At 48.4% G+C, this 14,242-nt stretch overlaps 1 protein-coding gene across 2 annotated transcripts in view; it reads right to left on the bottom strand.

Annotated features, from left to right (window-relative positions):
* PDZRN3 (PDZ domain containing ring finger 3) overlaps positions 1-14,242 on the bottom strand; it is a 237,373-nt gene that overhangs the window by 36,697 nt on the left and 186,434 nt on the right. Inside the window, exon 1 of one of the 2 annotated variants that reach the window (XM_029918282.1) lies at positions 10,678-10,883. The exons of the other annotated variant lie outside the window; for it this stretch is intronic. Within the exon in view, the coding sequence (XP_029774142.1) occupies positions 10,678-10,746 (69 nt within the window). The 5' untranslated portion in view covers positions 10,747-10,883. Of the gene's footprint in view, positions 1-10,677; positions 10,884-14,242 lie in introns of those variants that run through there. 2 annotated transcript variants of the gene reach the window in all.

Raw genomic sequence — 14,242 nt, 5'->3', positions numbered from 1 at the left:
ACGCGCATCAGTTTAACATTTACTTTCTCACCTCCGGCCGCCCCAGAACGTAAGCCCCCCCGGGAGAGAGACTTGGCTTCTGCTCACACTGCCGGGGACATGCTGGGACACAGTTCACACAGTCAGGTCTGTGCTTGAGTCACACAGTCCTGTGTCAGGATCCCGGTCCTGCCCCGGGGAGCCGTGATTCCAGGCCCAGGAATCAGTGTCTCTAACTAACCCTCAGTTGCCTCATCTGTAAGACGGACACAACCACATACCTGTACTCTCAGGGGCTGCATTAGAATTACACGACATTCTGCATATAACACATATATAAACCACGTGCAAGGCAAACAACACACCGTTATTTATCATTGCGATTGGCATAAAACTCCAAATCACTGGAACGTATTCATCTCAGGCCTTCACTGCTAATTCAAGGATCAAGAACACAAGGCGGGAATCACTCCCTCCTTTCTCTGGACATCTCTGAACTGTGGCCGGATGTGGAGGAGATGTGGTTCTGAAACTTGACAGCGCACTGAGAACAAGACATGCTGACTCTTCATGGGGCCTTCTCCCTGATGTTTGCCCCCCCCCTTCACTCTATGGGGCAAAGGCACCTGCTCTTGGGTTCTCCTCCACGGAGGGACCTGGACAGAGCCCTCAACAGTGGGGGTGGAGAGGAGACAGACAGGCCAGACAACTCGAACTTTAATTCCTGGCATGTTTCCAGCTACGTAGGGTTATCCTATGAACTTGAAGCTTCAGGAGTTGCCAGCGAGAGAACAGAAAAGAAGAAAATCCTGGGCCCAGGGAAACAGACACGCCCGTGGTCAGGGAGCCCTGACACATGCGAACAGTGATACACGTGGGTAAGTGTGACAAGGGCAGCCGGGACCTCAGGTGCCAAGTGCGTGAAATGCGGGTCATTCATACCAGGCATTTGATAGCCAGGTAGGAAGGAACAGAATCCCAGGTGTGAAACACCACAGTGCTTCTGGGGGGAAATACCCACTGCTTTTCATCTCCTGATGCCAACTGAAATACCGTTAGGAAGGAGAGCAATTTCTAGGTTTTCCAGACTCCCTGAACAGTCAACAGCTGCTTGGTAAAGGAAAATTGGTTCATGTCCTTTAGAGTTTTCTTTTATTAAAACGCATGTCCCTTCTAATGTTACGTGCCACACCACTGACACTTGTGGGCAGAGGAGGGGATTGATTAATTGCCATGTGTGGCAAAAGAGGAATGCGCCCGGACTGTGCGAGGCTGTTTAACACACGGGGGGAACCGTTATTTTCCCAGATGTCTGACACATTAACTCTGTTTTCATTGGTTTAATGCTGTGAATAGTGTCTGGCTGCATTATTTGGTTCATACATTGTTTGTTCACAAAACAGACAAAATTTTTCCTTAAGATTTCTTTATATAGAAACACGCAAACATGTCAACCCCTAAGAAATGTGTTTATGTAAAGACACAAGTTCTAAGTGTAGTCTCACAGATGTCTTCTGTTACAACAAATGGTGTCGTTTGAGAGAATTCATTTGCAGATGAAGAATGCTTTATGTTAAGGAAAAAATTATGCAGGATTGTAATACTTTTTAAAGGTCTTTCTAGCCAACAAACCCCTTCGTCCCCATCATTGCTACTTCTGGTTTACTTTCCTTCAGAGCTTGGGGGAGAGGGTGGGCTTTTAACATTTATTTTTTATTTTATTATTATTTTTTAAAAGTAGCCTTCATGCCCAGTGCAGAGTCCAACATGGGGCTTGAACTCACGACCCCGAGATCAAGACCTGAGCTGAAATCAAGAATCAGATGTTTAACCAGCTCAGCCCCCAGCCACCCCAGAAATATCACAGATTATAAAAAGCCTCCAGGGGCCCCTGGGGGGCTCAGTTAAAGGTCCGACTCTTGACTTCAGCTCAGGTCATGATCTCAGGGTTTGAGGGTTCAAGCCCCACATCAGGCTCTGTGCTGACAGCAGAGGCTGCTTGGGATTCCCTCTCCCCCTTTCTCTGCCCTTCTCTGCTTGTGTTCTCTCTCTTTCTCTCTTAAAATAAACTTAAAAAATAATCTATGATATTTCTTCTTGGGGCTCTTCTTAATATTTTTATTTTATTAAATATTGAAGACATTCCAAGTTTTGTAAGATACATGTAACTATAAAGAATGCTCCCTGACTACTTGCAAGCCCACCCCAGGCTTGAGAGAGGAGCCTACCAATATGTCACTTTGGCGAGCTGCCCATCACGTGTCCATGGACGGGCAGGGTGCCAAGAGCTCAAGAAGGTGGCCCTGGACAGAGACCTGCTCTCCTAAAGCGCAAGAGTCTCCGCAAAACTATAGGACAATAAAAAAGACATTCTTCGTGTGATACTAGTGCAGGGAGACTGTCAAGGGACCAGAGCAGAGAGGCTGGAAACTGCCCCAAACACACAGGGAAACGGGCAGTGCCCTTCGATGGAGAAGAGAGGGGCTGTTCTCCCAGTGGACCAGGGCTCCAGCCTTCTACTGTTCTGTGAAAGGCAACACTTACATAAAACTTTTGGAAAAAAATGTAGGAGAGCAGCTTCATGGCTGTGTATGTATTTCCTACAGAGACTAAAGGCAGAGACCATAAGAAAAGGCTGACATATTTGACTAGGTTAAGGGATTTGGTTCACTCGAACACATCATCAAGAGAAGGCAAAGACAAGCCATGAATTGGGAGAAAAGGCCTCCAACTCCTGTCTCATAAAGACCGGTGCCCAGACTATGCTTTTAAAAATCCTACAAATCCAAGGAAAAAGATGACTAATCCAGGAGGGAAGTGGGGCGGACACTGGAACGGGCACTGCGCACACACCAGCAGAAGCTCAAATACGGCCAATATACACATGGGAAACAGGACACTGTACTCCGTTAATACTCGAGTAAATCAAATTTAAACCAAAGGGAGATACCTCTTCATAAGCACTGCAATGGACACATTAAGAAGTCAGGCGATACTGAGTACTAACAGGGATGCAGAGCCTCAAGCCCTCTCCTCTCAGATGAGAGACCATCTGGCATTAATAAAACTGAAGAGATAGAGACCCTAAATGCGTGCCTTCCCTCCCCCCTCCCTCCCGTCCTTTCATCCACTGCTCAGTCTGTCCCTCCGTCCACCCATCCATTCACCCACAGGTAATCACATCTCTCTCAGAGCAAGGTGCCCAGACCAGCAGCATCTATACCGGGAGTGGGGCACCCGACTCAGGGCTGTGACCGAGGCCTCGGGCCATGCTGACGCCGTGTTCAAGCTTGAGAATGAGTTACAGATGAAGGGTCCACTCCTCTCCTCCACTCCCTGTTTCTATCGAACAGAAAGAAAGAGGAAGAAGTGAGAATATCTGCAACGGCCAGTGAGTGTGGGAACGAGAGGCAAGGTGTGGCAGCCACGTGCTGGCTGGTGCTGACTTGGGCAGGAGTCTGGCGATACCTAGAGGACCTCTGCACCTGTCTGCCCTCTGACACGACCCGCCAAAATGTATCCTAAGATTATTACCAAGGATCAGCCAGTGGTCCTATTTAACTGGCACATACAGTGACACCCCGCCCTGCAGCCTGGAAGTGTCCCAGGGGCAGGGTCTATAACTTGGGACCTGCCATTGTAGTGATGGCCACGCACATTGTCATGAGAAAGGACACTGGTCTACTTGCTTCGCTCAGAATCCTGCAAATTACGATTCATCTGGTTCACAAGGTCCTTTCTCAAAACACATTTTCTTCTGGGAGGAGGACTGTGCCTACCATTATTCCCATTGTTGGGGATTACTTTAATCAGATCAGTTTCCCATTTACTCCTGGGAAAGGAGTGTTTGTAGGAGGAGAGTGTGTCCCTTAGCAGGATGCAGGATAATTCTAGAACCCAAGGTGATTCTGAGAGGGACAGTGGTTGAAGAAAACTGAAGGTTAATCTGTGGAAGATACCCACACACATACGGATATCTGTATTACACATGGTCATGTGTTCGTGGGTGTATGTGTATAGGTGTGTGTATATCTTTAACAGAAAAAATGTCCACCTTCAATTTTCCACTTGTAAGTTAGATATTATACAAGAACTTGCAAAAAGCCCTGCCTAATGCACATAAAATGACCTTTTGTTTCTTGGTATTAACCAACAGATGGTTATGTTTTGATCTGAATGTGAGTGTCTCAGAGGTGAGCTCATCCTGCTACCTACTCATCTAAAGGAAGACTTAAGAAAATCTGCCCAAAATCCTGGGTAACCTAAGAGTCCTGCCTCTTGTCGAATGTTTGGTTGAGCGCTGAGCAGAGGTACTCAAGGCTGAGTGAGTGGCCGCCCCCCGGCAGGGCTTGCTCAACGCACATTGCCAGCCCCACTCACAGAAGATTCTGGCACAGCAGGTCGTGAGTGGGGCTGGAGAACCTGCATGTCTATCAGGCTCCTGCATGACGGTGACGCTGAAACTTCTGGAGCCTCCCCAACCGTCGGAAGAGCTCTCCTTGATCCCTAATTTCCCTCAAATTCAGGCCCTTGCATGCAACTCCACAGTCTAACACTGATGGTAACAACTTACTTCTGCACGATGTCAGCTTATTCTTCATTACAAACCGATGAGTATGATCAAATACACTGGGGAAAAAACGATGCTGCCAGGCCAGGTGTCCAGCAGACTGGAAAAGGGACCCTGTCCCCAAAGTTGACCAACAGACACACCCAACTCAATATGCCCTTGGGCACTAACAGGGAAAGCAGGTCACGTGAAGTGGACATTCCATTCCTGACTTTCCTCAGTGCAGGACTTGCCATTAGGTAGCAGAGTCTGACGGCATTTCACCAACGCTAGGACACCTACCACACTGTGGAAGGTGAGGCTTCTAGAAACATGGCTTTGTGAGCTTTAGAGAGTGGATTCCCCGCTGAGTATCACGCTGGTAGAGAAAGCAGGAGGGGGACTTTGGCTCTGGCGTGCTTCCGAGCCTCCTCCCCCACCCCTAGTGTCGCCGTGACCTCTCCTTGCATTATGAATGAGTGCAGAAGTCGTTTATTAAAGCTACATTTTCCCATGGTTCCATGTGCTTCTCTCTGCCAGCCATGGCAGGTGCGCCCCAGGAACACAGAGAGAGGGGCGGGCCTCTCCCCTGTGACTGTGCACCCCTGCCCCACGGCAATATGCAGCTGTATCTACGGAAGCCATTAGAATCCTGGGACATCGACTCATCTGTCACCGCTAAACGCCCTCCCAGACCAAAGTGGGACCTACTTGATACATTCCTCATTCAGAAGTCAATTTGGTAAACATGTCCTGAATAATTAACTGGTTTTGTGTCAGGATCTGGGGTGTCACACAGAACAAGGCAGAGGTCCCCACATTCATGGGGTTGACATTTTCCTGGGGACTGGGGGCTTGGGACAATAGACAAGTTAATAGGTACATGAAATTATGTTAAGTGCTAGGAAGGAAATAAGCCATATAGAGAGGTCAGTATGGGTGCGTGTGGGGGAACCTCTTAGGTCAGGGAAGGGCTCTGGGGAGAGGGGTGTTTGAGCTGAGTCTTCCAGGATGAGCTGGTGAACTAGGTTTCAGATGCAGGGGAACAACTGGTCATACGGTCTTAAAGGGAAGGAGTAAGGTGGGTTCTGGGCACTATAAGAAGTCTGCAAGGACTAGAGCATGATGGGCACATTGCCAGCAGCTTGCTGGAGAGGGAAGATGAGGCCAGACCACACAGGCCCCCGCAGGCCACAGGTAAGGAGTTAGCTTTATCTCAGTTGCAGCAGGGAGCCAGTGAGCAGGGTTCTGGGCCCAGGGCTGGCTGGGTAAACATGCGCGCTGGATGAAGGAAGAGTAGCCCCTGTGCCCTCCAGCGACTCCTTCTTGATGTGAAGCACGGTCATCTCATCCAATAGCACAGCCGGGGGCCTCCCTAGTACCCTTGTTTCTGGTTTGCTGCTCGTGCCCTACCAGCACACAGGAAATCCAACGTGTCCAGCCAATCCCACGCTGTGGGTAAAGGTGGTGACTAGAGCAGCCAGGACTTCACAGTATATCGGAAGGGGCTGAATTAACAGATAATAACGAAACGAGGAATAGAATGGTGTGCCGAGCCTCACGGGCAGGCTCGGTTCAGGGAAACACTGGTGCCCAGGGGATCGTGGGTGGGGATACAGAGGTGCACAGACCTCATGGAGACTCGGTGCAGGGGTGCAGAGGTGTGCAGGGCATCACGGGAAAGCACAGTGCAGGGATGCAGCAGTGTGCAGGGGCTTATGGGAACACTAAGAAGGGCGTCTAAGCCAGGATGGTGGCAAACTGGCCTTGGTTCTAAGAGAAAAGCAAGAGAACTCCTTTATAGTCACCTAACACTTTGTACAGCAAGAAGAGACAGGTAGAAAGAGTGGGGCGAGCCCTGGCCGAGGTCCTTTCCATCGCTTCATCCACATTAAAGAGGACTACAGTCCACTGTTGACTGATGGGAAAACAAGAACTAGTGACATAAATGCCCACCATGAAAAAACGTGACTTTCTCTGCCACAGATGGGTGCCATGTCATCAAGGCAGGAAGAGATGGGCTTTTTTTTTTTTCATCTGGCTTTGCCTATACCAGTTCAATTTGTAAAGCTGCTTCCAATAATAAAGCTCTGTGAACCGACAGGTTGTCGAAGCAAATGCACTCTTACTTGCACGAACACAAAACCACATTCGGCACTGCCGTATGGAGGTCAGGTTTATGTTCACCCAGTGAACCACCGTTAACTCTGTCCACGCTTGATCATCCCACAACGTGGCTGACTCTCAAGACCAGCAACTTAAGGTGACATCAAAGGCACAAATACTCCTATTTTGTTGTTGTTGTTATTGTTACTGAGAGGCAAAAGAACATGATCCATTCTTAAAAGTGCCTAGGAAGGTGATGGGAATTCTGCTTCTCTTTGCCTCCCACTCCCCTCTGGCGTGAGGGACCAGAGGCCCGGTCTCAAGTCTTCTCATCCGTAAGAAAACAGACCCAAGTGTCGCCAGGCTGACAGAAGTAGCATGCAGCACATGGCCCTGATTGAGAAAGTGGCCTCTCTGGGTTAGCTCCACGAAGGTGAGCATGATTCTTAAAAATCAAGCGAAGCATTCCATAAAGTGTAGGTCGTCTATTCACAGGTTTTGATAAAAATGATTTCAGTAACAAAAGAGTTCAGACTCCAGAATCACAGCACAGACATGGTTGCCACCCCCATTTCTAATTCCTTAGTACCTCAGTTTCTTTATCTTTGAAATGGGTATAATAATATCCCCCATCTCCTGGTGCTGTTCTGAGGATGTGATGGAGAAATGCACAGTCAGCACTTAGCAAAGTGCTGGCGCACAGGAAGTGCTCAACAAATAATACTGTGGTTGCCGCAATGACCATCACTGCAATTCTATCTGTGTGCTTCCCTTGCCGTCTTCAAATCGTGTGCGTGGGGACTTCAGTGGATGTATTAATTATCATTTCCACTTTGGAGCCTAAGTCCCAAACAGAATTATTTCCTTACTGCCTAATTGACTGAGCAAAGACCACTATTCTGCAGAGTCTCTGGGTGCCCTGAGATCTTAGAAGAGGTGGAAGGAATAGTGTGTTAATCCATTCCCCTTCCCCTGGCCTCGAAGTACCTACACACTGGCCTTCCCCTTGTCTTGAAAGGACACAGCTGGGCGGGGGGCTCGTGCCTGGCCAGCAATGAGGTCCCTGGCCCCCAGCCGACAGAGCCACAGATGTCTCCATCCCTGGCGACGCTGCCCCCACAGCCCGTGCCCATAACCAGGTGGCCGGTGTTAGCTGGGTTCCAGCCACATCTCTGGAGCTCCCAGGTTCAGCCCCTGAACGGGAGATCTTCCGGGCAGCTAATCTCTCCCGGTAGAAGACGGTACCCCTTGATAGCCTGCAAACATCTTCCTTTCCCGTTTCTCTCCTTTACTTGAAAGCAGCTGAGCTTCTGAGTGCTCTGAGATGGGCTAGTTTTCCAAAGCAGGAAACAACTACTAACTTAAATTTTAACATGTCCCACGGGCACAGGCCTGGTTTTGATGCTCCACGGGACTCACGGTGACCAAGAAGCACAAAGGGTCCTCTACCTCGACCGATCACACAACTCCAGGGCAGGCGGGAGGCTCGTCCTGTACTGTCCTCACAAGTACTCCAGACACCTCCCAGTACCTGGGCGTATCCCATAATGCAGGGCGCGCATCGCCGATACCTGTGCGCACTCTGCTGCGCCCTGGAATGGCCAGACAACTGCATGTGGTGCTGCTGTTTCTCTAACGTGATTAAAGGTACAATAAGGTATGTGTGCAACAAGAGGCAAAGCCATTGTTCTGCATCATTAGGCTCCCAGCAGCCCCAAAAAGAAATTCTCGGCAGCTTGCCCAAGGCCCTAATGAAGAGCATCTCTTTGAATTATCTCTGGATGAGGAAAGGATCAAGTCTGAGCCCCGGAACATTTGATCCTCTTTGTGCTGCTGTGACGAGGGCTCGCTGAAGCCAGACACACTGGACCTTCTGGAACTCTAATTTATGGAAACCTTAATTTCTCTGCTTTTAATAAGGCTTTGCATAATAAGAAGGGGAATGCAGTTATTAATTCCTGCAAATGTTTTGTGAATTCCTTTATGCTACGGTTTAGGACTCGCAAAGAATAGGAGAAAGGGGATTTTACTTAGTTGGCATGAGAGTAATGTGTCCGAAAAGTAGTTTGAGTTTCCTGAAAATAAATCTGCATGGCTTCCTAAATTGCTGACAAAGTGTATTCCAGATGGAAGTCATTTATCAGCAATTTACTACATGATGCGTTGGCCAGAAATATTTCCACATAAATTCACCTAGTAAAAACAAACAAACAGAATCCAGGCTCTTTCTTTTGGGGGCAGGGCCAAGGTGGGGGCGGAGAAGAGCCCAAATAATACAGATGAATAAAGCACAAGTTAACACAGGTTGGCAGGATACAGGGCAGGGTGACCACGTTCTGGAGGCTGCCGGTGTCGTTCACACATCTACAACAATGAATCCTAAATAATGCTCTTGTGTGACCGTCAAAAGAAGAAAAAAAAACCCAGTAAGTTAAGACTCCATTTTTATGCATTCTATTAGATACACAGTAGTGACAATCTTTAGCATAACCTCCTCGGGTATGGTTCTCCTGGCTTCGCTTCTGAATGTCTGACTCACTGAGAACTGGGGGCTTGTGGCTCATCACACGTGATAACCAAGCAAAATTTGGATGATAGCATCACCATATACAAGGGACAGAGGCCAACAGCACTTTTGGCCAGTGTGCCCGAAACTGCTTTCACAGGCCAAAAGTCCAGCAGAGTCCTGGGCTGTGAAGTCACAGGTCAGAAGTCTATGTCCAACACTGATTTAAAATGCTTGGTTTTGGTAAGATATGTGTAGTCTGGACAAGGGGTCGGGGGGGCATGACCAAGACCCCAAAGGTTTGTTTTAACATTCTCTCTGCTTCAGTGAAAACAGACAGACACAGACACACACAGACACACACACACACAGACACACACACACACACACACACACACACACACACACACACACACACACACACCCCTTTTCTTTATCCAGGGTCATTCTATCATTAGGTTGTCCAGACAGGCAGCCAAATCACAGAAGCAGTCATGTTTCACCATGTCTTTTTAATGCTAAGCGCCCTCTGGTGGCTTGTGCAGAAATGGTGCCCAATTGCCGGCTAATCCAATTCTTTTTTTTAAGCTGTCTCGCTCTTTAAAGAATATGTTAATATGCCATTCATTGTGATAAATTAAGGAATAAGCACTCATTTTTTTCTTACCATAAAGACCTTATTCTAACATTCAGATTTCTAAAAAAACACCTTATAAACAGGATTATAATTTTTTGATTAATAAAGGAAAATTGGAAAAGATTTAGAATGACTTAAGGGGAAAATACCTAACTGCCAAGTTAGGTTACCAACAACAGTATGAAAACCTCAGGATAAAACCTGAATATCTAAAAATAAAACACCCAATGCCAATGTAAGGTAAGTTATCTGGGTTTTCCCCTCAATATCCTAGTTCATCTCAACTGAAATTTCACATGGCTAATGAATGCAGAAGTTTCAAGATGTCATCTGCTATGGATGACGGCACCCAAGATCAAGCCACTTGCTCTTAGAGTTCTTAAAATCTTCACAGAGTGAGGTACAGAAATGGCAAGTACAAAACACACATGTCCCAGGACAAGAAGTTGCAGAAAGAATCGAGTCTGCAGTAGCCGCCCAGGCTGGGCTGAGAGGCGCGCCTTCTAACTATTTGTAAACAGAGACAGAACCGCACGAGCATTAATCATCATCCCCGTCTCCTCCAGCTTGTTCAAAGGGTGACCACGCTTTGACCCTTCCCAAGACATTCACTGACACTCCCGAGTCCGGTCACTTGTAAAGGAGCTTTGTGACATGACAGCTGGAAACGTACTTTATGACTGTCAACATCTATTTAAATATCCAAATACAGGCACTGAACGAAGTGACCCTGGGAGGGAAATGACCCAAGAGATTTAACAGAGAATAGAGGGCAAAGTCAGAAAAGCGGTCTTGGTTGGAACGCAAGGACGCACCCAGACCCCCAGGTCCTTTCCCAGAAGTTCCCATCTGCCAGGTGCGAGCCTGCCCACACCCGCGGAGGCAAATGCAAAGCGTTACCTGGCAAACTTCATAGAGCAGTCTGTACTGCTCCTCTGGCTTCTGCAGGCTGCACAGCCTGCATCCCATGTTGAGAGGGACGTCAGGGCAGGGCTTCAGGACTCGCGGCACCCGGGGAAGGCAGAGCCCTGCGCGCAGGCATGGAGCGATCCTCGGGGAGCCTCAGGTGCATCGGGCAGCCGCAACACTTCACTTCGCGGCGGCGTTGCTCTCTAAGGCTGGAAGCAACTCTCTCCCCCTCCACGCTTCCCCTCCTTCCCTCGAAGCGCGCGCGCGCGCGCACACACACACACACACACACACACACACACACACACACACGCATGCACGCACGCACACACACACACACCACTCCCTCCTCTGAGGGACTCTGGCAGCTGGATTGTGGTCCAATGCACACGCTATATATACTGCTGCTCATGCATATTAATCAGCTCTCATTGACTATTCATAACAATGATACAGAAGCTATAATTGCCAACTATGACAGTTGAAATTTCTCTAATTAACAAGCAAGTGCTCCAGTGGTAGGGAATAATAAAAGACACTAACAATTTTGTAAGCCATTTTCTGGCAGTTACAAATAAACATGACTGCATTTTTAGCGAGGTCTCGCAGGATAATCCCTAATGCATTTAAGCTAAGTAGAAATTCATTTTTAAATATATCATAAAATTTCTGATGACATAAAATGTATTTAATGCTGCAGATAATGGTGGCATATAAACGAGCTTTATGGATGCACATGTTTTGAATAATATCCATGTACTATTTAGCGCTTTCCCAAGTTCCAGGGAAAATCTGCCACATATGAATAAAATATAAAAATTTAAATTGCAAGGTATATGTGTGTGTATGCAAAGTAGCCGGGGGGGGGGGGTTGTAAGGAGACAGGCTGCCCTAAAGGTGAGAGAGCAGATAATCAGTGCTAAAGTGCATTTTCAGTTCCCAAAGCACAAAGTTGTTCAAGGGCTGCCCGGCTCACTGGGCGGCCAGCTTCATGCCGGCTCTCCTGCCGTGTAGACGCTGACAGACCCCACAGAGCTCGTGCCACTGGGCTGACTGTCCCTGGCTACTACACATCTGTGTCTGACAGTCCACATCTGCCTGACTGGCCCCCTGTGCTCCGTGCTGTGTGTCTAGAAAGCAGGGAGTTGCAAGAACACACGGAAGGTGAGCGCTGACCATGTTTAAGAAAATGTGATTTGGGGCGCCTGGGGGGCTCAGTCGGTTAAGCGTCCAGCTTCTGGCTTCGGCTCGTGTCATGATCAGGTCATGATCTCACAGTTCATGGGTTCTAGCTCAGAGCCTGGAGCCTGCTTCAGATTCGGTGTCTCCCCCTCTCTCTGCACTCCCCTACTCATGCTGTCTCTCTCTGTCTCTCAAAATTAAATAAAAAAAAAAAAAGAAATTAAAACAAAAACTGTGATTCTTCTGACTTGTTTCTGGTCTCCCTTTGTTCAGCCTCTGATCCACTAAGTTGGATGGCTTTACAAACAACAACTTTCTTTTCTCACACGATCACCCCACCACCTCAATGAAACGCACAGGTAATATTTTTGAGGCCACAGCACTCATGTTGCAAATTCTCACCACTGTTTCCAAACCCTCACCCCACCTCCATCTTATAAAGCTTGAACGGCCTCTCGGGAGGACTCCCACGTGCTGTCAAGATGCATCACAGGGACTGAAGAATAATGCTCCCTTTCTCCGGGAGTCCAGACACACCTGGGATGTAGCAAAACAGTAAATAAAGTCCTGGCTGGGCTGGAGGCCAGCAGATACATCTGGTCCCATTTCTCGGGCCCAGAAGATGAGGCATGGCAACTTGTCACAGATGAGCTAATATAATAGTCCAGGAACCTCCAACTCAGACCCACACCTGGGGTCACCAGTGTGGCTAGAGCCAAGAGCTGAGGCATGCCCCCAGGGAAAAGCAGCCACAGATGGCGCTGGGCAGTGGCAGTGACCTCCGACTTGCTCTGATGTTGGGAAGGACGCTTTGGATCCACAAGCAACTTACTGGGAGCTCGGTTTCCTAATCTCTAAAGAGCTAGAAAGCCAACTACCTTGCAGAGTTTTGTTGGAACGAGGTAAGAAAGCCAAAAGCAGAGGTTATGTTCGTCCACTGCCCTCCTCCCCAGAGCCTTCCATTTGTAGGTCTGCCCTCTTCTAATCCAAGTGAGGTCTCTGTTCCTCCCACTTTGGTTTATCATCCGTGGGGCACCATCCACACCGCCTGGACGACATGAAGAGCCTGCCTGTGTGCTTTCCGCCTCCTCTCTTGCCTACCCCCCAGCTCCCCACCCCAGGGCTGCCAGGTCGGTCTTTATAAAGCAGAAACAGGATAATTGTTCTACCTGCTTACAAACCCTGCAATGACTTCTCATCAAACGGGGATCAGAGTCACGTTCTCTAATCCCACAGGGGATTCGATGCCCTGTGAAATCGGGTCCTTGCCCATCAGGCTCTCTATTCTATCATCTCCTGGTGCTCACCTCACTCCCACCAAGCCATGTCCTTCCTCAGGGCTCCCTCTGCCAGAGTACCCCTCCCTTCTCCTTCCTGCCCACTCAGCACCCCCAGCTCAGCTCAAACGAAGCCTCGTTAGAAAAGGCTTTGTTGGGGCGCCTTGAATAATTTCTCAATCCTCCAAATTACTGTTCTACCACCCCATTCATTTCCTCAGTCTCCCTCTTCACTCATGCGGTTTCCTGCTGCCTCCTTGTGTAAGAGCATCAGCGTACCTGGGCCAGGGCAGTGTGTCTCAGCCCCACATCAGGCTCTCTGCTGTCAGCACAGAATCTGCTTCTGATCCTCTGTCTCTCTCTCTGCCCCCCCAACCCCATGCTGATGTGCAATCCCTCCCTACCCCCACCTCTCTCAAAAATAAACAAACATTAAAAAAAGACTCTCATGCTTGGGGGTGGGCAGAAGAGTGGAAGGGATACTGATTCAAATGCAACTTGTGGCTGCTTCCCACTCTTAGGATTAATTACGTATTATTTGCACTCATGAATGAAAAACACTCCTACTATTATGCCTAAAACAGGACTTATCGAAGTGATTATTTGCCTTAATGATACCCTTTCTTTTGTAAAATCATCTAGACACACCCGGAATCATTTCATTTGCAAAATGCTGCTTTCACAGAGTAAGAAACACACTGTGTAAAAAGGAGGTTCACCTGTACTGTGACACAAACCAAGGCACTTAATATCGCGATCCAAGAGGCACAGATCTCAGGGACAGCAAGTTATTTACAAGAGATCCGTGTCGGAGAGAACAGCTGTTGTCCCAGTAAAAATGAAAAACTACAGGCTACACAAAGACGCACATTGTTTGATGAAGACGCTGAGTGTCCTTCTCGAGTTAGTAATCACATCATCGGAAAGCGCCTAATAAGCTCACCAGAGCACCCGGCGCTCTCGGGTTCTGTGTCCCAGCAGACGGCTGCCTCCTCCTGCCTTTGCGGGAATGAAAAATACAGGGCAAAGAAGGGTCACCGAGGAACACAGAGAGACAGACACAAGAGGCACAGACAGAAGAGCTGAGGGTGCCCAGG

Source organism: Suricata suricatta, chromosome 12 (genome assembly GCF_006229205.1).
Source record: "Suricata suricatta isolate VVHF042 chromosome 12, meerkat_22Aug2017_6uvM2_HiC, whole genome shotgun sequence".
NCBI lineage: Eukaryota > Metazoa > Chordata > Mammalia > Carnivora > Herpestidae > Suricata > Suricata suricatta.
Note: the sequence above shows the minus strand (reverse complement) of the source record. Positions and strands in the feature narration are given on the sequence as shown.